The sequence below is a fragment of the Colobus angolensis genome, unplaced genomic scaffold, assembly GCF_000951035.1.
Source record: "Colobus angolensis palliatus isolate OR3802 unplaced genomic scaffold, Cang.pa_1.0 Scaffold105, whole genome shotgun sequence".
Taxonomy (NCBI): Eukaryota; Metazoa; Chordata; class Mammalia; order Primates; family Cercopithecidae; genus Colobus; species Colobus angolensis.
This window is the reverse complement of record NW_012111475.1, coordinates 3,780,537-3,801,210: the sequence shown is the minus strand read 5'-3', so window position 1 is coordinate 3,801,210 and position 20,674 is coordinate 3,780,537. Positions and strand designations below refer to the sequence as shown.

The window sequence follows — 20,674 nt, the reverse complement described above, 5'->3', positions numbered from 1 at the left end:
GCCCACCCGCTAGACCTAGGCCAGGGAGAAGGAGAAAGCTGCTGGGTGACCGCAGGCGCTGAGGGAAGGGGCCCAGAGCCCCCTCACGTTTCCTGAAATGAACAATAGAAGGGACTCCTGGAAACCGCACTCAGAGGGAGGAGATAGGAGAGACCAACTTTATTGTCTTGGGGACCCTGCCTAAGTTCTTGGACTCGGGGGCTATCTCCAAGGACTTGCTGTCTGTCAATCTCAAGACCACCTTGGGTCTCCCACACCTCTGTCCTTTCCTTTGTACCCCAAAAGAGGGACCCCAGCTGATTGCCACTTGTCCATGAACTTGGGAGGTAAGAGGAGCCTTAACCAAGAGGCTTGTCCACTCCTTGCTTCTGAGAAGGCCCCCGAAATCCCTCTACCCGGAGTGGAGGAGGTGTCCACGCTGTGTGAAGAGTCCATGAGTCCTCAGCTTCCCAGTCCTCTCTTGGATATGGGGGAGTCCTGGGGTGTGACCTGGACTCCTCTTGCTGCTGTAGAGCCTCCCCTTGGTCTCCTGCCTGGAGCCTCCTTGGCTCCACAGCCTTGCCTCAGACCTATGCAGAGGAACCCAGCCACGTAGGTGCCCACTTGCTGTTGGATGGTGGGAGAGGCAAAGGTCAAAGTTTCCAGGCCTCAGGATGGAGGGGTCTAAATCTCTCCTTCTGGTCAGGGATGTTGCAGTCTGGCAGGGGAAAAGCCAGACCTGGATAATACATTCCTGAGAGAGGCCAGATGTTCATGGACCTCACTTTCTGGAAGGATCCTGGGATCTGCTGGCTCTCTGGCTTCCCAGGGGGTGTTTGGAAAGGCTCTTGAGAAGGCAGGAGCCCAGGGGAGTGATGAAGTTAAGGGGGTGGCCTGTGAGGGTCAGGGGAGGCCATGTCCAGGAAAGGGGGTGGGACACCCAAGAGGTTCTAAGCCTTGTTTACAGACAGCCCTGTATTTCTAGGCAAGGGGAGCTGGCGAGCTTTGAGAGGCAGCTCGCCTGCCCCTCGGCCGAGAGCTTCCTGAGGGCAGAGGTCCTCTTTTCACTAAGATTGTTCCGACGTCTCTGCCCAGCTCTCCCCTCTCTTTGAAGCTCCCTGCAGCCATCCCATGGGCTCTCATCAACCCCGGGGCTATTCCTATCATAGCGTTTTGGGCACTGTGTTGGGGCTGCCTCTTTGCTTGTCTAGCAACTAAATGCACATCAAGGGCAGGCACGTCTACTGCTGTATCCCCAGACCCTGGCATAGACCGTGGCTCAGCACCTGGCACATAGTAGGGGCTTGGCAAATGCACTGTGCAGGTATCAAATGAGGCAAAAGTAAAGCCATCCTTTGTTTGTGTAAGGTCTCTTGGAAAGGGGCATGGGGAGGACAATGGAAATCTGGCCGCTCTTCCAGGCTACCTTTGGGTGGAAGACTGTGGCAGGGGCTCTGGGACAAGGGTGCACCTCTCCATCCACACATATCTTTAATCCTATTTCACATCTCCTGTCTGTTACGTTCTTGGACATACCTGTCTCCTTTCTCTCTTGGGAGAGCTCCTGAGACCAGCCCTGGCTGAGAAGTGAGGGGGTTGGGAGAGGAGAAGGCAGGACTGAAAATCCAGAGAGCAGATAGGGTGGGACTGAGGAGGATGAAAGGGGTTTCTGGGCCCCCCCGGGGGCCTCATGCAGAGATGGGGATCTTCTGAGGTCTGGGGAGCCCACTGGGGTCAGGGGCTGCCCCGTCCTTCATGCCGAGGCCCCTACTGAGCAGCCAGAGCTGGCAGCATCTGTGGAGAAGCAGGGGGCCCAGTGGGAGTATCAGCGCCAGCCACGCCAGGCCAAGGAGGATCCAGATGGCTGCCAGGCTCCGGTACACTGAGATATAATGTTTGCTGGGGTCTGTGCCTGCCAGGGAAGGGAATGGCATCAATGCCAGGGATCTCAGGGCACAGCCACCTCCAGTTTCCATAGGGACCCTCACCAGCCAGGATGCTCTCTCCCTCTTCCTCATAGCAAGGAACAGCAGTGGAGGTAGGTGTCTGCGGGGTGGTGATGAGTCCTAGACCAGAAACTTCTGAGAATGTTGCTTAGAATCCACAGTAGCCCCAGAAATCATTGGTTTGGCTCCCTTGAATGGCCAGGGGCTATCTTATCCTCAATAGTTGTCCTCATCTGACATCTCTCCATCCCCCAAATCCCAGTGGGCCCCCTCACCCTGAGATAATGTGACTGTTTTGTTCTCACCAACAACATAGTCCCCGAAGCCAATGGTGCTGAGAGTGATGAAAGCAAAGTAGAAGCCCTCGCTGAAGCTCCAGCCCTCCACATGGCTGAAGACCATAGGTGGGAAGATGAGAATGACCAGAGTCCCCAGGGTCAGGAACAGAGCCAGGCCCAGGACTTGCAGTACCTGGGAGGGAGGGAGTTGGCCCCTGAGTCCACTTGAAAGTCTCCAGGATTGTATGACGTTGGGGGGAGTCTGGGGTAAACGTGGGAATGGGACTGGGCCATAGCTAGACCCCTTCCCTGCCCTGCAGACCCTTGAGTGGAGGTTGTAGCTACGTGTGCATGACCTTGTCCCACCCAGGGAAAGATTTAGGCAGAGGGATTGCATTAGTGGGTCAAGGAGCGATTTGGAGACCCATCTGGGCTTGGGGATCACACTTGAGCAGGCTCCCCGGAGACTCAGATCTAGAACAGAAAAGTATCATTGAATTGTCTGCGTGACTCTGGCCTTGCAAGCGGCTGGCCAAGGGTGGGCACTGGGGGCAGGCTGGGCAGCCTGCAGAGCTTGTTTGCTACTGCACAAAAGGATGTTGGATTTCTGTGATGACCTTGAAGATGTGCTGCAGAGATCCCCCACTCAAAGGAGGACAGTAGGCCAGCTGCCACTTCTTCAGGGTGTTCAGCTGCAGGGAACCTCCTGGCCAGGGGGCATACCCTTCTTGGGAAGGCCACACCCAGTGCCTGATTGAGGCAGGTATGAAAGCCTGGCTGGTTCCACCCACTGTGGGACAACTCTGACAGCTCACACATGCTGTAGAGCTCCTTGAGGCCAAGACTGTGTAGAGCATGCACAGAAATCCAGCTCCCTACTCTGCCCAACCCTGCCTTCACCCTTCCTCTTTCATAGGCATCTACCCCTAACACCATGCACGCCAAACTCCATCTCAGCATCGGTTTCTGGAGGACTCCACTTGCAACAGATCTGTCATAGCAGGCCTGTAAAGGAGTTAGGGGGCATACCTGGGAGCGCCTGGGCTGGTCCTCCCATCTCTCAATGGTGGCCAGGTGGGCACGCAGCCCCGTGCCCAGGTGGTTGAGGAAGATCACGTTTAGTGGGATGCCCAGTAGGGCATAGAAGACACAGAAGACCTGACCTGCCTCTGTGCTGGGTGCCAGGTTCCCATATCCTGCAAGGGAAGGGGGACATGTGCAAATATGGAGACTCCAGAATGCCCTCTGTTCCTCTTCCCCAGACTCTAGCTGAGGTTTGTCTGCCACCAGCTCTGGGGGTGAGAAGGGGAAGCTCCCCTGTTCCCTTGAACTCTGTTGGAATGATTTTTATTTATAGGACTCCTGCTCATCTTTGAAGGCCCATCTCAAATGACCCTGCCTCCATGAAGCCCTCCTGACTGCCACGCTCCTCCCTACTGGGTGTGGTTCCCCAGAGTGTTTTATGTTATTGCTATGTAATTATCGACTTTGTCTTCTATTATTGTTTTTTGTGTATTTATGGTGTTCCTCTTTGTTGGACTGGAAGTTCCTTGCGGGCTGAGCCTGGGTCTGATCCAAGTTTGTATCTCCCACCCCCAGCTCCATCACTCTGCCTGGAATGTCGCCTGAGTTCTAGGAAAGTATGTGGAATTGGACTTAACTGAATGGATGGGGTAGACCTGGATCTGGTGGTTTCTTCCTTGGGGTGGGATGGAGTGAGTTTTCTGGCCAAGGGGGTGTAGCAGCTGCTGTCAGTGCCCTGTTCCCTCAGAACACACAAGATACCACCTGCAGCTTTGGTGGACAATTCCTGTATACAACTCACCCCCTGCTCCCAGTTTCTGCACATCTCTCTCTACCTGAGAGATTCTTCTGGCCGAAGGAGTATGCTTGGTCTATGGGAAGTTTCAAAATGCTGGGGAACTAATATACTCGGGACCAGCTCTCAACCTTTGAGGGCAGGAGTTGGTAGCTAAATGGCTCTTCATTCTTGTCCCTCGTTGGACCGTTCTGAGGATGGGCTCCATCTAGCCTTTCAGAGGGTCCCAGGCAGAAATGAGCCCAGTTACCCCAGCCAGTAATCTGCTCATTAATGCAAATTTCATTGCCTTCTTCTCCCTACTGTTTCACTTACCTACTCCCTCCCTGGGCTTCCTGAATCATCTTCTAGACACACCACATCCTTGCCTCAGCATCTGCTTTTGGGGAGCCCAAACTAAGACAAGAGTCTTGGGGAAGCTCTTCTCTACCCCAGCCCTTTACCTATGGTGGTGACGACTGTGCCTGCGAAGAAGAAACTGCTGCCAAAGTCCCAGTTGCTGGGGTTGGTGGAGTTGCCTTTGGGGTTCACACCTTTCACCCAGGCTTCCATGATGACCTGTAGGGGGTGGCATGGCAGGGGAGGAAGAAGGGGCTGATGGTTACTGGGTACCAGTTGTTGCCATGCTCTTGGCAGCATGCTTCTGTGTCATCTAATGTAATGATACTCTTAGATGATATTGTTCTCATTTCATGGAAAAAGGAAATGAAGGCTCAAAGTGGCTAAGTGACCTGTGCAAGGTGACTGGACTCCAACTCCAGTGTCTGTTCCACTGGCCAGGGCTGACTAAGGTGTAGACTGCAAGCATGGGCTGGGGCGGGAGATGGGCCTGAGGGGTGAGGTGGAGGATGCTCAGGGAGGGGTCCCGTGGGAGATGCTGCTGGTGGCCAAAAGGATGGCATGCACATCAGCTGTTAGAACAATGGGAGGATTTCAGGTTGGGTGTGTCTGGGAGGGATTGCTGGGGAACACAGGGTTTAGGGATCATAGGGAAGCCATGGGCTGCCTGCCGTGAAGCCAGTGATGGGACAGAGAACCCTGTGTTTCCTACTTGTCCAGGTGAGCAGGCACCCTTGCTCTTTGCTGCTCTCTAGTGAGTCCCAGCCCTTGCCTATGGGGGAAATTCCAACAGAGGCTAGGACAAAGGTGGCGTGTGTGAGTGTGTGTGTGTGTGTTTGGTGGTTGTTTATATGTGATGTGTTGTATGCATGTGCAACTGTATGTTGCACGTGTGTTTGTCTGTATGTGTGTGTTGCATGTGTTTTTATAGGACCCAAACCTTTGCAGGCTCAAGCCTACAACATCTCCCCACACCGCCCCACCGCTGACAACTTCCAGTCCCTGGGCCCAGGCCCCTTGGAGAATGGGTAGGGCTGTCTCCCCCACTGCCTCCTGCCCTCTCCCCTTTAGTTGTGGATTGTCCCAGAGCAGCAGCAGTCTTGCCACTTGTTAAAGAGCCCCAAAGGCAGGAGGAAGCCAGGGACACAACAGTTCTGGCTTCCAATTCCTATGGGAACCGGTTCCTGCTGGCTGGGTGGGTGTGCTTAGCTCAGGGCTGGAGTGGCCCTGGTAGGCCAAGCCAGTCACGGCATCCGTGGTCACAGGCTGTCTGCTTCTCCTCACTTTGACAGGAATGGGCCTCTTAAGATGTGAACTTTGGCTTCCCTCTCTTTCCCACACTCACATAGTGGCCAGGGCCCAACATTCCCAAACATGCTCGCTCCCTGGAGACCCTCACTCTTGGGAGGCAGTACTCTAGTCCTGGGCCGTCCCCTGCTGCCAGCCTGCGGCCCTCATCCTGCTGAGGGTGCTGAGTGCTGGGGGCCGGATGCAGGCGGCCGCGGGTTGTTGACTTCCCAGTTCTGTGAACCTGGGCAAGCAGTGTTTCCTCACGGAGGTAATTTTTAATACTGCTTTTAATACTAATTACTTAACTTGCCCTGTGCGTGTGAGAGTTCAACAGGAATGTGTCTTCTTCCAGAATCTCACCCCAGCGTTCTTTTGCCGCCCAGCTCAACTGCTCCTGGCAAGGAAGGTTCTCTCCCGAGGCTGAGGACTCTCAGGGAAAGGGATGTCCTGTCTTCCCTGGGGAGGCCCCCAGGCTAATCAGTGGCAACCCCTTTAGGGCTGCAATTAAGCAAATGGCCTCCCTTCTTCTTGGTTTATAGAGCGAGTTAGGTCGCAGCTACCAACCCTTCCCACGCCCTCCAGCTTGGCTTTCACCTCCAATGCGGAGCTAAGGGAGGAAGAGGTTTCAGCTTCTCCAGGGCCTCTGCCTTACTCCCAGGGTTTTGGGAGGCCCCTGAACTGTTCTGAACCCTGATGTGGTACGATGGCCCCCCCAACTTTGACTAACCTTATCCATCACGGAGAAGAGAGTAAAACCTGAAGCTGGAGGCCTCATTTCCTGGTCTCTCACAGCTACAGAACATTCTCTGTGACCACCCAGGCCACGCATCATCTTCTAGGCCAGCTGTTCTCAGTCTTGAGGGCCTCAACATCACCTGGAGGGCTTGTTGACACACAGCCTGCAGGACCCATCCCTGGAGTTCCTGAGTCAGCAGGTGCGGAGTGGGGCCTGACATCTCCATTTCTAACAGGCTCCCAGGTGATGCTGATTCTGGTCCCGGGACTACACTTTGAGAACTGCTGCTTCAGGCTGCATCCTGCCCCCAACACTTACACTAATTTGTGCAGCGAAGACCCAGGTCTCCAGAGCCAGAGGCCTGAGAGTCAGTGCTGTCTCTACCAGTAGCTATGCAGCCTTGGCCAACATAGTCTACCTCAGTTCCCATCTACAAACTGGAGATAGAGATTGTAATAGGTAATTATGAGACAACACCTGTAACACACTCAGTGTCAGCTGATGAGTGGATCGTGATTGGATTAAGCTGGTCATGAAGACCCTGTTTCCCACTGTTTTAGGAACATTGTAAGTGCTCAGTAAATGCTAGTTATCAAGATGATTCGGCATTTGCTCTGTTCCTTTGCAGGGGCTGTTGTCACTCGCTCCAGGGCCTGTTTCGGATGCATTCACCTCCCTCCACAACACCTGGTTTTGCCTTGTTTCTGGGAAAGAGGAAAGCAGGAAGGACCCAGGCAGGGGGTGACCCACTCTGTTACCAAGAGAGAGCCCCGTCTGGGTGCAGTGCTGGTAAGCTCAGTCACCGCGGCCATTGCCCACCAAACCCAACTCCAGGTGCAAACAGGCCAGGAAAGGCCAACTTGGTGGTGGCTGCTCCTGGCGTTTATCTGTGTCTCCCACCTGCAGCCCTCTGCCCAGGGATATGAGCTGAGGAGAGGGCAGAAGGAACCGCAGCCCTGGAGTTGGGGAAGGGGAAGTATGAAAGTGTGGGAGGAGGAAATTTGGGCAGCGCTGATAACACTGACATATAGTTCCCATTCATTCAGCAAGTGACAACTTAGAGAGTGCTTTTAATCTGCTGTCAAATGTCTGCAGTATAGATATGGTTATTCTCGTTGCCTTATAGATGAGTCTATTTGGGTCTAGAGAGGTTAAGTGACCTGTTCAAGGTCACACATCAATCCAGTTGTAGACCTGGGGCCAGAATCCAGGACTAGATCTCACCAAGCTCTCTGTTCCCACCACGCTCTGTTTCCACATGGGGCATCAGTCCCTGGGTGAGGACTCTGGATTCTGCCACAGGAACCCCCATTCCACCAACCTTCCCAAGCCTCTCCATCCCCATCCCACATCACTCCCCTTCACCTGTACAAACTGCTCCAGGGCCCACTGGTCCAGGCAGGTGTAGTTCTCCAGGAAGCGCAGCTTCTCCAACTGAAAGTGGTACCTGGACTGAGCCTCCGCCTGCCTCTCTAGCAGCTGGAAGATGGTGGCACCAAGCAGCAGGTAGCAGACATAGACCAGCAGCAGGGGCAGCACCCAGCCACCCCAGCAGCTGCAGAGCCCAGCACTGGGCATGCTGTGGCCAGGACCCTGCCAGGGCCGTGGGGCTGGCTATGAGGGAGAGGTGGGAAACAGGTGAGGAGTAAGCACAGGTGAGGAGTAAGCACCTAGGGACCTGTGCCCAGGCTGCCGCCTGCCCTGCCCTCCTCCTCGGCGCAGGTGTCTGGAGGCTGGGGAGACTGTTTGAACAGTGTGGCTCAGCTTGGCTGCACTAAGTGCTATGCTGTGAGTGCAAACAGGCCGGCCACCCCCTCCCGGCCTTTGTTTCCATGGACAGCAGCAAGTCAGTGTCCTGGACCCTTCAAAGAGACCCACCAGGTTCTCCTGAGTGCTTCATGTCTCTCCTGCCTCCAAGTTGGATGGATGTTTCTGGGCTAAACCGGATAGGTGTGCTCACTCTGTCCAGTCCCCAGTGGGCTCTCTCGGCAGCCCCCAGCGTCTTCGCCCTTGAAGGCTGTAAGCCCCCAGCTTAGGAGCTGGGAATAGATCAGAATGGGTGCAAATAAACCTTCTACTCGGTTGCCTTGGCTACAAGATGGGGCAGGAGAATTGACCTGCCTGTTGAGGGAACCTCAGGATGAGTAAACTGCGGGACAAATCAGGGCAAAGTAGATAGGCAGGTGATTGTCTGGCTCAGCCCGATGGTAAGAGTATCAGGGTTGGTTCTGCTGATAAATTGGATACATTGGTTTTATAACTTTTGCTAACTTGTCTTGCATGAAGCCCTCTAGTGGGTTACCTTCAGAGGATCTGTCGGTGAAATATATGTGTGAATTAAAAAGAAACAAAGTATACCCTGATCCTGGGATGGTACCAGTGGCTCTGAGTGGATGGAATTGAGGGTGCTTTTCTTTCTCTTTGCCTGTGTGTGTGTGTGTGTCTGTGTGTGTGTGTGGTGTATGCACATGCTTGTTCATGTACATGTATAACAGCTTTATTGAGATATAATTCACATGCTGTATCGTCCACACATTTAAAGTGTGCAATTCAATGGTTTTTAGTATATTCACAGAGTCTTCAAGGTTCAGCCTTGTTGCTACATGTAACAGTACTTCTTCCTTCTTTCTGGCTGAGTAATATTTCATTGTGCGGCTGTAACACATCTGTTTATCCATTTGATTTCTAGTTGGTGGACATTTGGGTTGTCTCTGTTTCCTTTTAAGAATAAAGCAGCTGGCCGGGCGCGGTGGCTCAAGCCTGTAATCCCAGCACTTTGGGAGGCCGAGACGGGCGGATCACGAGGTCAGGAGATCGAGACCATCCTGGCTATCATGGTGAAATCCCGTCTCTACTAAAAATACAAAAACTAGCCGGGCGAGGTGGCGGGCGCCTGTAGCCCCAGCTACTCGGGAGGCTGAGGCAGGAGAATGGCCGAAACCCAGGAGGCGGAGCTTGCAGTGAGCTGAGATCCGGCCACTGCACTCCAGTCCGGGCGACAGAGCGAGACTCCGCCTCAAAAAAAAAAAAAAAAAAAAAAAAAAAAAAAGAATAAAGCAGCTATGAACCTCTGTGTACAAGCTTTTCTGTGGACCTATGTTTGCATTACTCACAGGTACATACCTAGGGGTAGAATTTCTGGATTATCTGGCCACTCTGTTGAACTTTTTGAGGAACTGCCAGGCTATTTTCCAAAGTGGCTAAACCGTTTTATATTCCCACTAGCCCAGGGCGAGGATTCTGATTTCTCTGCTGTGCTTTCTGCTGTTTCCTTTAATGAGCTGTGGCTGCAGACACTGTGAGTTGCGTGCTGAGTATCCTTTTCCTCCTTCCCAGGTAGCAGAACCCCGGCTTTGTAAGTGTCAGCCCCAGGCAATGGAGCATAATTGGTCTAATTCATCGCGCTAATCTTGCTCCCCTCTGTCTCAGCCCCTGAGAGCAGTGAAGTTACTGAAGACCCATAAGACAGCAGGCAAGAGGGCCAGACTGAGGAGAAAACCAAACAAGACACCACAGTCCCAGCCTCAGCCTGGTTCCTGGGAGCCCTGGCAGGTGAATTGCATCCCAGTGAGTCCCAGCAGGGGAGCTGGGCCTTCATATTCCCACATTAGTCCATCACTCATGCATTTCTGGCTTTGCACACGTGCAGGCAAAATGGCTCCAGGAGCTCGTGGAGAGCCCCAGGTGCAGGCTAGGCCACTGGAAGAAAAACACATTAAAACCTGGGGAGAAGGCCTGAGGGTCTCCCACTTTCCCAAGCTCCCTTGCAGCTGGGGCTGGCCACGTACCCAGGTCCAGCCATGATTGGGCAGAGGTGGCCGTGGAGGTTTGGGCAAAATTGTTGTCTCTTGACAAAGGGTTCAGCTGCAGCTGGCCCCACATTTCTCCCTCTTTCTGTCTGGACCTGCTGAGCCATCTTGTGTCCCTGAGGGAAAGGTCATGGGCACTGCAAAGACACTGGACCAATTCCTGCACACACCTCTCTAGATTTCTTTTTATATTAAAAACATAAACCTTATTTGTTTCAGCCACCATTAGGTATTCTGTTACTTCCCAATTGTTATTTTTGTTGTTGTTGTTTGTTTTGAGACGGAGTCTCACTCTATAACCTAGCCTGGAGTGCAGTGGTGCAATCTCAGCTTACGGCAACCTCCACTTCCCGGGTTCAAGCAATTCTCCTGCCTCAGCCTCCTGAGTAGCTGGGACTACAGTTGTGCACCACCAAGAACGTCCCGATGCAGTGACAAGCCTGCAGGCTTTTGTCTACCCTGTGGCTTAGACATGGCCCTGTCTGGGGGTGGTGTGATGGAACCCACCTTCTCTGGAATTCTGCTGCTTCTGGAATCCTCTGAGGCCATCTGGGGATCTCTGAAGTGGTTCTGAGCAAGCCCCATCTCACATGGTTCCAGAGCTTTCCCAGACGGCACCTTGTTGGGATGTGGGCTTGTCTTGAAGGGAGAAGGAAGCATCTGGACTCAGATGGGGCAAGAGAGTGCTGGCACTCATTTCTACTACAGATGCACTAGCTGCTGGCTTAAGCAACGGTTAGAATTATATCTGAAAGGCAGTGTGAGAGTCAAACCCTATTTGATTGCCCTGGAGAAACTCAATACATGGAGAGCTCTCTCGTGTATCATTTAGAAAGCTCATCCGTGGATGTCTGCAGGGCTTCAGGCAGGACTGAGCAACTCTGTAGCACTGAGTATCTTCAAGCAGTCTGGACGCAGTCCGCAGGTAATGACGGTTGTTCTAAGGGGGACAGAAATGAAGGAAAAGAGAATGGACTATCTGCATGGGAGAAGGGGGTGAACGTAGTGGGCCACAGGGATGTCTGAGGTGGGCTGGGGTAGAGGGAGGGATGAATCAGCCATCAGGGTGCCCTCCCTCCCTCAGGTCCTGGGCAGGAAGTGGTACCAGACTCACTGTGGGCAGACACTCCATTCAGTTACGAATGATCTGTTGGGAACCGACTGTGTGCTGGGACTATCTGTTGAGACTCTACCATGTTCTGGCAAAGTCAGCTGGCGCAGCTTCCTCCTGCCTTTCCTGGCTCTTTCTCTGCACTGCTGCCTCTCTACTCTCTTCTGGTTGCACCCTCACATCTCCCTCTTACATCAGTTTTTCAAAACCACCCAAGCCCAACAAGACTTCACGTGGCTGGGGTTTAGGATAGAGTCTTTCTCAGAAGCATGTTCAGTTTAATGGGGGACTTCTGAAAACCCTAGGGCCACAATAGCCACAGAAAGGGCAACATAATGGTGGACTTTAGGGGAGATCTCAGCTCAAGAGGCCCACAGAGCTCTCTGCACCAGAGAGGATGTTCCCATCCTGCCTCCCTCGCTTCCTGCCTTAACTCATTCTACACACACTGACTGAGCGCACGTTCCCATCCTGCCTCCCTCGCTTCCTGCCTTAACTCATTCTACACACACTGACTGAGCGCCTTCCATGTGCTGGGACCTGATTCAGCTACTCTTCCTAGTCCACTGTGGTCTTGTGAGGTCAGCACTTGGCCAAGATTAGGAGAAAAACTGCAGGGCTGCGGGGACCTCCCTGTCCAACATCTCCCTATGTGGGCACCACTCTGCTGGTGAGCTCTGGGTGGACACAAGGCATGATTTACAATCCCTTTCAGGGAATTATTGCTGCTAATGGGCAGAGCCAATTTATGCTTCCCAAGGGGGAGGGCAAAATCAATTAATGGAGAGCCTGACATGGCCAGGCCTGATGACAGAGTGTGGCCTGACATCCGGAGGTGATAAGGGACTTTCTGAGGCTGAACTAATAAGGAGATTGGGGAAAAAGAAGAAAAACAACACCCCCTCCCCATCTGCCCAATCGATTCAGTGTACAATGGGTAGAGAATGCAGAGTAAACAGAGCAGCTGGGCACTAGCCTCTTTCCATCTGAACGAGCCCCGAGATAAGGACAGGACAGACCGCCCATCCCACCATCCAACATAGGTATTCACTGTGGAGCCCCTCAATAGACACATATCCATATGGGTGAAAAAGGACACTTTCCAAACTAGAATGCAGGGGAGAAGATAAGGCCCTCCTGCCCCAGGTGCATGCCTTGTAGTAGATAGGGCAAGTGGAGACAGAGAGCACTGGTTTTAGATGCCACCTCCCTAACTGTGGCCCCCAAATAGTTTGCACCACGTGGCTGGAGCAGCAAGCTTTGGATGTGGGAGCCTGGGCTCCCGGAGTCTCCCCACAGCATCCTATATGGAGGCGGCGGTGGCGCGGGTTTGTAGGGGTCTTTGTGTGCCCTCGTGAGTATGATCTCAGAGGTGGGCCAACTCGTGCTGTGACCAGCAGACAGACCAGGGAAAGCTGAAAGGTGATTCAAGGTAAAGCCTTGAAACAAATAAACAAACAAATACACCTGTTAATAATTTTGCTCAGAAATTGCATCTTTCTTTTTTTTAAGGAACAGGATTTCTCTCACACATGAAATCTTTGCCAGAGCCCAGATCTGAAGCGTAGTTAAGAGTGGAGCTGTGGCTGAAGTGGGGGCAGAGGGCTCCCGTTTCCACCAGCCCGGAGAGCGTGATTTCAAGAGCCCTTACCCATAATTCTGAAATGGATGCCCTTGTCTAAGTTGGATTTCCCTCAGCGCGGGTCCCGAGACATAATGCGGGTGTGCGTGGTTCATCCGGAACCTGACCCCAGGATGAGCAAACAGGGGAGTGGGGAATGGAAGGCAGTCGATTCAGGGCGTGTTTTTGCACAGGTGACTGTTACGGGCAACTGGGTCCCCATCCTGTGTAGAACACGCTGTAGAGTTGTCCCATGGAGTGGCAAGGAAGCTGGGGTGTTTATCTACCTACACTTGTCCCTTGTTAATTGAGGATTGCTCCTGGGGAGGTTAACTCCTGCACTGCCAGCCCGCCCTGCTTGTGGGCTGAGAGCACTCCTGTGGCCAGAGAGTCCTCGTGTGCAGAAAGATGCGGGTGCTTAGGACAGAATGAAGACATTCCACGGATGCTGCGCGTGACCTCCAGGCAGGCTGGGGGGATCCGGCAGGGCGCTGACACTGTCTGTCACAGGCTGTAGTTCTCCATCCCTTTGTCTGGGTCACTGTGGTAAGTGCTGCAGGGAAATTGCTCTTCTGTGAACCTTAATGGAGGGGTGGGTGGTCAGCTTGTCCTGGCATATTAGGCCAATGCCCTTGGAAGCATGACAAGAGTGGGAAGACCATACCCGCATCTCTTGATGGCCACTCAAATTGAAAAAAGAAAGATATTGTATTTATTTATGTATTAATTTACTTTGAGACAGAGTCTCGCTGTGTTGCCCAGGCTGGAGTGCAGTGGCGCAATCTTGGCTCACTGCAACTTCCACCTCCCGGGTTCAAGCAGTTCTCTGCCTCAGCCTCCCAAGTAGCTGGGATTATAGGCCCCTGCCACCATGCCCAGCTAATTTTTGTACTTTAAGTAGAGACAGGGTTTCACCATCTTGGCCAGGGTGGTCTTGAACTCCTGACCTCATGATCCACCTGCCTCAGCCTCCCAAAGTGCTGGGATTACAGGTGTGAGCCACTGCACCTGGCCAGGAAAGATATTGTTAAAATATCTGCTGGACATCCCCTGTTAATGAATCTCCCTACATCCCCTCACCTCTCAGACTATAAGAAAAACCCAGATTTTAAGAGTCATTGGAGCTGCAGCAGCAGGAGGCCTGGGCTGCTGTGAGCTAGGATGTGGATGAGGAGTGCAGCCGAGACAGGGAGGAGCAGAGCATCCCCAGGGCCTGCGAGAGATACTGAGCCCAGAAACCAGAGGGGAGAGAGGGCCAGTTGCTCTTGGTGTGTGAGGGTCCTGGCAAATATGTTTTTGTGGATGGACCCCTGTGTGTATAAACAATTTGATGAAAAAAAAAATTTAGTACCAAATTCATGAGCCCATGTGAGGTATAATGATTGATTTGTGTAGATTTAGAATAATGACAGAGAAGAGGCACTTAGGCATTTGTTTATTGTCTCATTGGCTCACATGATGATTCTTTGCCCTGTGGTGGACTGTTAAGAGTCCCTCAAATCAGCATGTTAGCACAGGTCTGGTGGCCCAATCCCAGGTAGTGCCATGAAAGAAATGCCACACCAGCCAGCAGGAATGATCTACTCATCAGGCTGCTTTCCTGGAACCAGGGACTGACTAGGAAGCCCTAAAACAGCTTCATGGGCATGAGTCCTAGAGCACCTTGGGACATCTGGTCAACACTGTGCAGGCACTAGAGAGCTTCCTGAAAGAAGAAAAGGGAACTGAGACCCACATGAGGCCTGGACTGTGTTAGGGGTGGCCTGCATGGATGACGCTGTTGGTCATGGCTTGTCCCAGCACCAGAGGGAGACTTAGAAAGTCTCTAGCAAAGCACGTCAAAGCTCAGGTTCCCCCCAAAACATGGGGCTAAAGGCAGGGAGACTGCTTGCCTCAGTCTAAGGACAGTGATGGAAAAGACAAACCCAGGAGATATTTCAGAGAAAAGATAACAACAGCATCCCCTACCTGGGGCCAGAATGGGATGGGTGCTGGCCTGGGGAGGGGCTGCCCTCCCGAGATCAGGAGCTGAGGGAATGGAAAGAACTGGCGTGCTTCTTGCTCTTTGCTGAGTTTCCGCTCAGGGTGGGTGAAATTGGCTCAGCCCTACTGGCTGGCACGGGGCCGTGGAAAACCCAAATAAAGCAGTTAACTCTGAAAAGGTTGCTGCTTCCTCCTATTCCTTGAGAGATGCATCCAGGGCTACACTCAGAGGCCACTTTTCGCAAGGTGAGGTGGAGCTCGTATTCAAGGAAACACTGCTTTTCCCTCCCATATTTGACACATATGTTTTCAACTTCCAACATTCACAGCCAACCTCTCTACACCTGCTCTGCCTCAGAGCCCTGGCAGTCCCTGGACACGTGTTATGGAAGGAACGCTGTCTCCCCAACATGCTCACATGGCCCAAATCCCCACTAGTCCCCTTTTTGCCAAGCTCCACGTCCTGTGCCTCTTCCCATCACCCAATACCTAACCTGCCACCATTGTCCTAAGTTTCCCTTCCCTGCTTCTCTCTTTGCACCTTGCCGGGTTCTCACACTCCCACCTACCTTGACAGTGAGTCCAAGCCCATCCTACCCTACCCCGAACTCCTTCTTCTTTTTTTGAGAGAGGGTCTTGCTCTGTCACCCAGGCTGGAGCGCAGTGGCGTGATCACAGCTCACTGCAGCCTTAACCTCCTGGGTTCAAGGGATCCTCCCACCTCAGCCTCCCAAGTAGCTGGGACTACAGGTGCTTGCTACCATGCCCAGCTAACCCCAACTCCTTCTTTATCAGATTGTCTTGCTTACTTGCTTATTGTCTCTCTCCTATTTTTTTTTTTCAGAGAAGGAGTCTCGCTCTCGTTGTGAGACTCCAGGCCGGAGTGCAGTGGCGCGATCGGAGCTCACTGCAACCTCTGCCTCCTGGGTTCAAGCAATTCTCCTGCCTCACCCTCCAGAGCAGCTGGGATTACAGGTGTGCACCACCACATCCAGCTAATTTTTGTATTTTTACTAGACAGGTTTTTGCCATGTTGGCCAGGTTGGTCTTGAACTCCTGACCTCATGATCCACCCGCCTCAGTCTCCCAAAGTGTTGGGATTACAGGCGTGAGCCATCATGCCTGACTCGTCCCTCTCCTTCATTAGAATGTAGGTTCCAAGAATGCTGGCACTTTCTCTGTCTCTGTCACCTCTGACTCTGTCACCTCTGAATCCTCAGAACTTAGCACAATGGATGGCACATCCTTGTCAAAACAATGACCAGATGAATGAGCCATGTTTATGTTTAAGGAATTACAAGGAGCATTTTTCTGCCTAGATTTGAAACACACACCCATTGCATTTTAAAAATGTTTCTGTCTATTTACTCTATCAACTGTGCCATGCCTGGGGCTATTTCTATTTCTTTTTTCTTTCTTTTTTTTTTTGTTTTCTGAGACAGAGTTTCGCTCTTATTGCCCAAGCTGGAGTGCAATGATGCAATCTCGGCTCACTGCAAACTCTGCCTCCCGGGCTCAAGCGATTCTCCTGTCTCAACCTCCGAGTAGCTGGGATTACAGGCACGCACTACCATGCCCGGCTACTTTTTGTATTTTTAGTAGAGATGGGGTTTCACCATGTTGAATAGGCTGGTCTCAAACTCCTGACCTCAGGTGATCCTCCTGCCTTGGCCTCCCAAAGTGCTGGGATTATAGGCATGAGCCACCACACTCGGCCTCTATTTCTATTGATTGTTTTTTCTCCTCTCATGGCCCATATTTTCCTGCTTCTTTGCATGCCTGATTATTTTTTAATGAACACCAGACATTGTGGATTCTATATTGTTGGATGCTGGTTTCTTTTTGGTTTGTTTTTCATATTCCTTTAGATATTTTCGAGCTTTGTTTTGGGACTCAGTGAAGTTACTTGGAAACTTACCGGAAACAATTTGACTCCTTTGGGGCTGGCTTTTTAAGCTTTGTTAGGTGGGATCAGAGCAATCTATCATCTAGGACTAATTTGGCTCCACTTCTGAGGCAGTACCTTCTGTGTCTCTATACAATGACCGTTTTGGGAGGAGGTTTCTCCACTCTGGCTGTTGGAAACATGAACTCTTCCCAACCCAGTGTTATCTCAGGAAATTATTCCACCTGTTCCTTCCTGGTGGTTCTTTCCCCTGCCTTGGGTAATTTCCTCACATGAAGATGTTGATCGGTAGTTAGCTGAAGACTCAAGGGTAACCCTCTGAAGATCTCCAGAGCATGCTCTCTCTTTCTCTCTCTTTTTTCTCCTCCCTCTCTCTCCTTCTCTCTCTCTCATCCCTGGGACTCTGCCTTGCAAATTTAAGCCACTTTGTCCTCCCTGGATTCCCAGTTCCATTTCTCAACTCAGGGAAACCACTGGGCTCTACCTGATTCCCCCTTCCTGGGCTGCAGCCTGAAAACTCACTGCAGGCAGTAAGTTGGAACAATCATAGGGCCCCCCTCACTTGTCTCCCTTCTCTTGGAGATCAATCATACCCTATATTGCTTGTTTTCCAATGGCTGAAAACCATTGCTTTGTATAAACGATTTTGTCTCATTTTTAGTCATTTAAAGCAGGAGGGTAAATCAAGTCCTTGTTGCTTCATCATGGCTGTAGGTGGCAGTCCTGTTTTTCCATATACAGGATGCTTTCAGTGCCTTTCCACAGGCTGTATGGTGAGACAATGAACTCTGGACTGATAAATCCTAGATCTAGTCATGTACTTACTGTCTCTGGGTTGCAATTTCTGTGCCAGTCTGCTATTGCTACAATTAATGCTATATAACAAACCACTCTAAACCTCAGTGGTTTATGACAGGCAGCATATATTCTCATGCTAACAGGTCTTTGGGTGAGCCATAGTTCAGCTGATCTGGGCTGGGCTTGCCTGGGAAGCTCTGCTCCAGGCTGTAGACTGGGCTCAGGTCTGCTCTCTGGATGTTCCAGGCTGAAAGGGCAGCAGCTACCCAGGGCATATCCATCCTAAGAGAGATCACCGGAGCAAGAGGCAAGCTAAACCATGCGAGCACAATTCAGGCCTCTGCCTGCATCACGTTTGCCAACATCACATTAGTCAAAGTGGGCCATGACAAAGCTTTGTATGTGTAATTGTATTCTGGTGGTGAAGAATTAAAACGACATATTCAGTATACCACAGTTTCTCTATCTGCTTTCTAAAAATCCTTTTTAGCAAGATCTGAGCAAGCTACATTTTAACCTCCCTCCTCCAACCTCCTTCCACCCCACTTCCTGTCAAGGGATTGGTAGAGCCAGTTGAATTCTAGCAGGAACTAGGCTGGAGTCACTGGCTAGGCTGCTTTCCAGAAAATGTTTTTGAAAACTCTACATTTTGGCCTAGAGTGAACTCAGATACTTCTTGTCATCCATGGCTCCACTGAGCCCAGGTGGATTGCTGGAAAGTCTTCAAAACATTGAATCGATTTCTCCCATGTGCAGAGGCCAGTGAACTTTGGGAAGGTGCACTGCCGTCAAGCACGGGTTTCCACTGGGAGGGGATGTCCGGAGCAAAAGGCTCCTTGGTCAGTTGCTGCACACACTTTGCATATGGTCTGGACACCAGTGGCCCCAGATCCCAGGTAGTGCGTTTTTCTGTCTTCATTTCCTTTCCTGTCTTAGTGATTGCCCCAGGAGGCTGGCTCACACCCCGCATGGGGCCATGCCACGCATCTCTGTCAATAAGGCCTTTGGATCCAGGGGATGATGTCTCAGTGGGAGATCTAATGTCAGAAGACTCTGGCAGGGTATGGTGGCTCATGCCTGCAATCCCAGCAGTTTGGGAGGCCAAGGCAGGAGGGGCCATGCCACGCATGGGGCCATGCCAAGCATCTCTGTCAATAAGGCCTTTGGATCCAGGGGATGATGTCTCAGTGGGACATATAATGTCAGAAGACTCTGGCAGGGTATGGTGGCTCATGCCTGCAATCCCAGCACTTTGGGAGGCCAAAGCAGGAGGATCGCTTGAGGCCAGGAATTTGAGACTAGCCTGAGCCACATAGTGAGACCCTGTCTCTACAAAAAATTTAAAATGAGCTAAGTGTGGTGGTGCATGCCTATAGTCCCAGAAACTTTGGAGGCCGAGGTGAGAGGATCACTTGAGCCCAAGAGTTGAAAACTACAGTGAGCTATGGTCGCACTGCTGTACCCCAGCCTCGCTGACAGAGTGAGGCCCCCATCTCAAAAAGTAAATAAAAGAAAATTAAAAAGTCAGTAGACTCTACCCAGCTCTAGAGGACTGAGGGCACTAAGGCATGCCAAGAATGCTGCTGCTGCTACACAGGGTACTGGGGCAAATGCCATGCCATCTTCGGGGCTCCTGAGAGAGAGAGAGAGAGAGAGAGAGAGAGAGAGAGAGAGAGAGAGAGAGAGAGAGAGAGAGAGAGTGTGCATTTACATGTGTGTTCCATGGACTCTTGGGGAGGCTTCTAGAATAGAATTTGGTCTTCCTCTGGTTCCATAGACTTTACAGAGGATTTACTATGTTCCACTGAACTGTGAGGACAAGGAGTGGACCAGAGATGCTGGCCCCTGTCCCAATGGGATTCAGTGAGAGCCAGGGGAAGTCAGAGCGACACTAACCTGAGAAACACATCTGGGTTCTGGCTCATCTACTCATGAACTGAAGGACTGTTTACTGAACAGTGACTCTGTGCTTGGGACACAGCAATGAGCAAGACCAACAGGTCCTGTTGCATTGGAGCTCTTAGTATTATCGGGGGCTGCAGGTATTACAAAAATAGGCATGAAGGATAGTATGTCAGATAGTGATGGAGAAAGAAATGGTAAAATGGGATAGGGGATAACTAGGGGGTGACTCAAGATGGAGTGGTCAGGGGAAGCCCCCTGAAGAGGGGATATTTGTCACTAATTAGCGTAGAACAGCAAGCTGAGTCTCCCCTTCACTCGGGTCTTCTACTGTATAAACCAGGGGTGTGGATTAGAGGAGCTCGATGGGGCTACCTAGCTTAGAAATGTAATGGTTTTATCTCCTCCCGCATGATCCTGTTACCCAATCCTAAAAAAGGAAAAAGAAAATCAAGCCAATTATACTATATTACCTCTCTGCTCCCCCTCCAGGATCACCAGGTCATATATTTATAGGACAGAGACACCAGGAGCAGTGGACAAGCACTTTTATGCAGTTAGCTTCATTCTCAGGTGCTGCTCCTGCTCACCCTCCGCTGCCCCTCCCTGGCTGCAGCTGGGTTGGAACCCCCTGGCCCAGGGGGCAGTTCTTCAAGCACCTCCTTGAGGGCTGCCCACCTTCCCTCGGATCTGTCATGGAAAGGGCCCATGGAGACAAGACCCCCAGGCAGCTATGTTTTTCCCTGTGGAAGCGGGAGTGTTGGCCCAAATCCTGCAAGGCCCCAAGGGGCTGGGTGAAGGTTGTGAGGTGCAAGGTACACACACTGCCCTCTCTCGAGCTCTCAGCAGAGCCCCCGGGAGCTGCCCACTGTTCTCTGGGTGCTATGATGTCCTTAGACCCTGCAGGGCAGATGGCTCCCTGGAGACACAGCTGTTCAGGCACTGCCTCCAGGTCATCCTGGCCAAGAGGCTGATGGTGAAAGATGTGGTCTGGGGATCAGGATTGGCCTTCAGGATGCCCTGCATTCCACTGCCTTGCCTGTGGCTGGACATCCTGCCTGGACCTGTCATGGCCATTTCTGGGCTTCCAAACCAGAGCATGGGCCAAGGGAGAAAGCTGGCAAATCGCTAAAAATAAAAATATTCCCCCCACATTC

At 51.9% G+C, this 20,674-nt stretch overlaps 1 protein-coding gene across 2 annotated transcripts; it reads right to left on the bottom strand.

The window, feature by feature from the left end:
• Window positions 1-138: 138 nt before the first annotated feature.
• Window positions 139-7,973, bottom strand: KCNK16 (potassium channel, two pore domain subfamily K, member 16). 2 transcript variants are annotated; one of them, XM_011944321.1, is made up of 6 exons: window positions 7,753-7,973; window positions 4,466-4,580; window positions 3,233-3,399; window positions 2,231-2,396; window positions 1,751-1,891; window positions 139-569 (listed from the first exon to the last, which is right to left on the bottom strand). In XM_011944321.1, the coding sequence occupies exons 1-6, from the start codon at window positions 7,963-7,965 to the stop codon at window positions 442-444; spliced, it is 930 nt and encodes a 309-aa protein (XP_011799711.1). In that variant the 5' UTR covers window positions 7,966-7,973; the 3' UTR covers window positions 139-441. The 2 variants fall into 2 exon arrangements, with proteins under 2 accessions (XP_011799711.1, XP_011799715.1); XM_011944325.1 differs by lacking the exon at window positions 1,751-1,891.
• Between the last annotated feature and the right edge of the window lie 12,701 nt (window positions 7,974-20,674).

What these genes read in the sequence shown, in the direction of transcription:
- KCNK16 (XM_011944321.1), bottom strand. Translation starts at nt 7,965, where the DNA reads ATGCCCAGTGCTGGGCTCTGCAGCTGCTGGGGTGGCTGGGTGCTGCCC. An exon ending in CACAGTCGTCACCACCATAG is followed by an intron (nt 3,400 to 4,465) that starts GTAAAGGGCTGG and finishes CTTCCCTTGCAG; the next exon opens with GATATGGGAACCTGGCACCC. An exon ending in CTTCGGGGACTATGTTGTTG is followed by an intron (nt 1,892 to 2,230) that starts GTGAGAACAAAA and finishes CTTCCCTGGCAG; the next exon opens with GCACAGACCCCAGCAAACAT.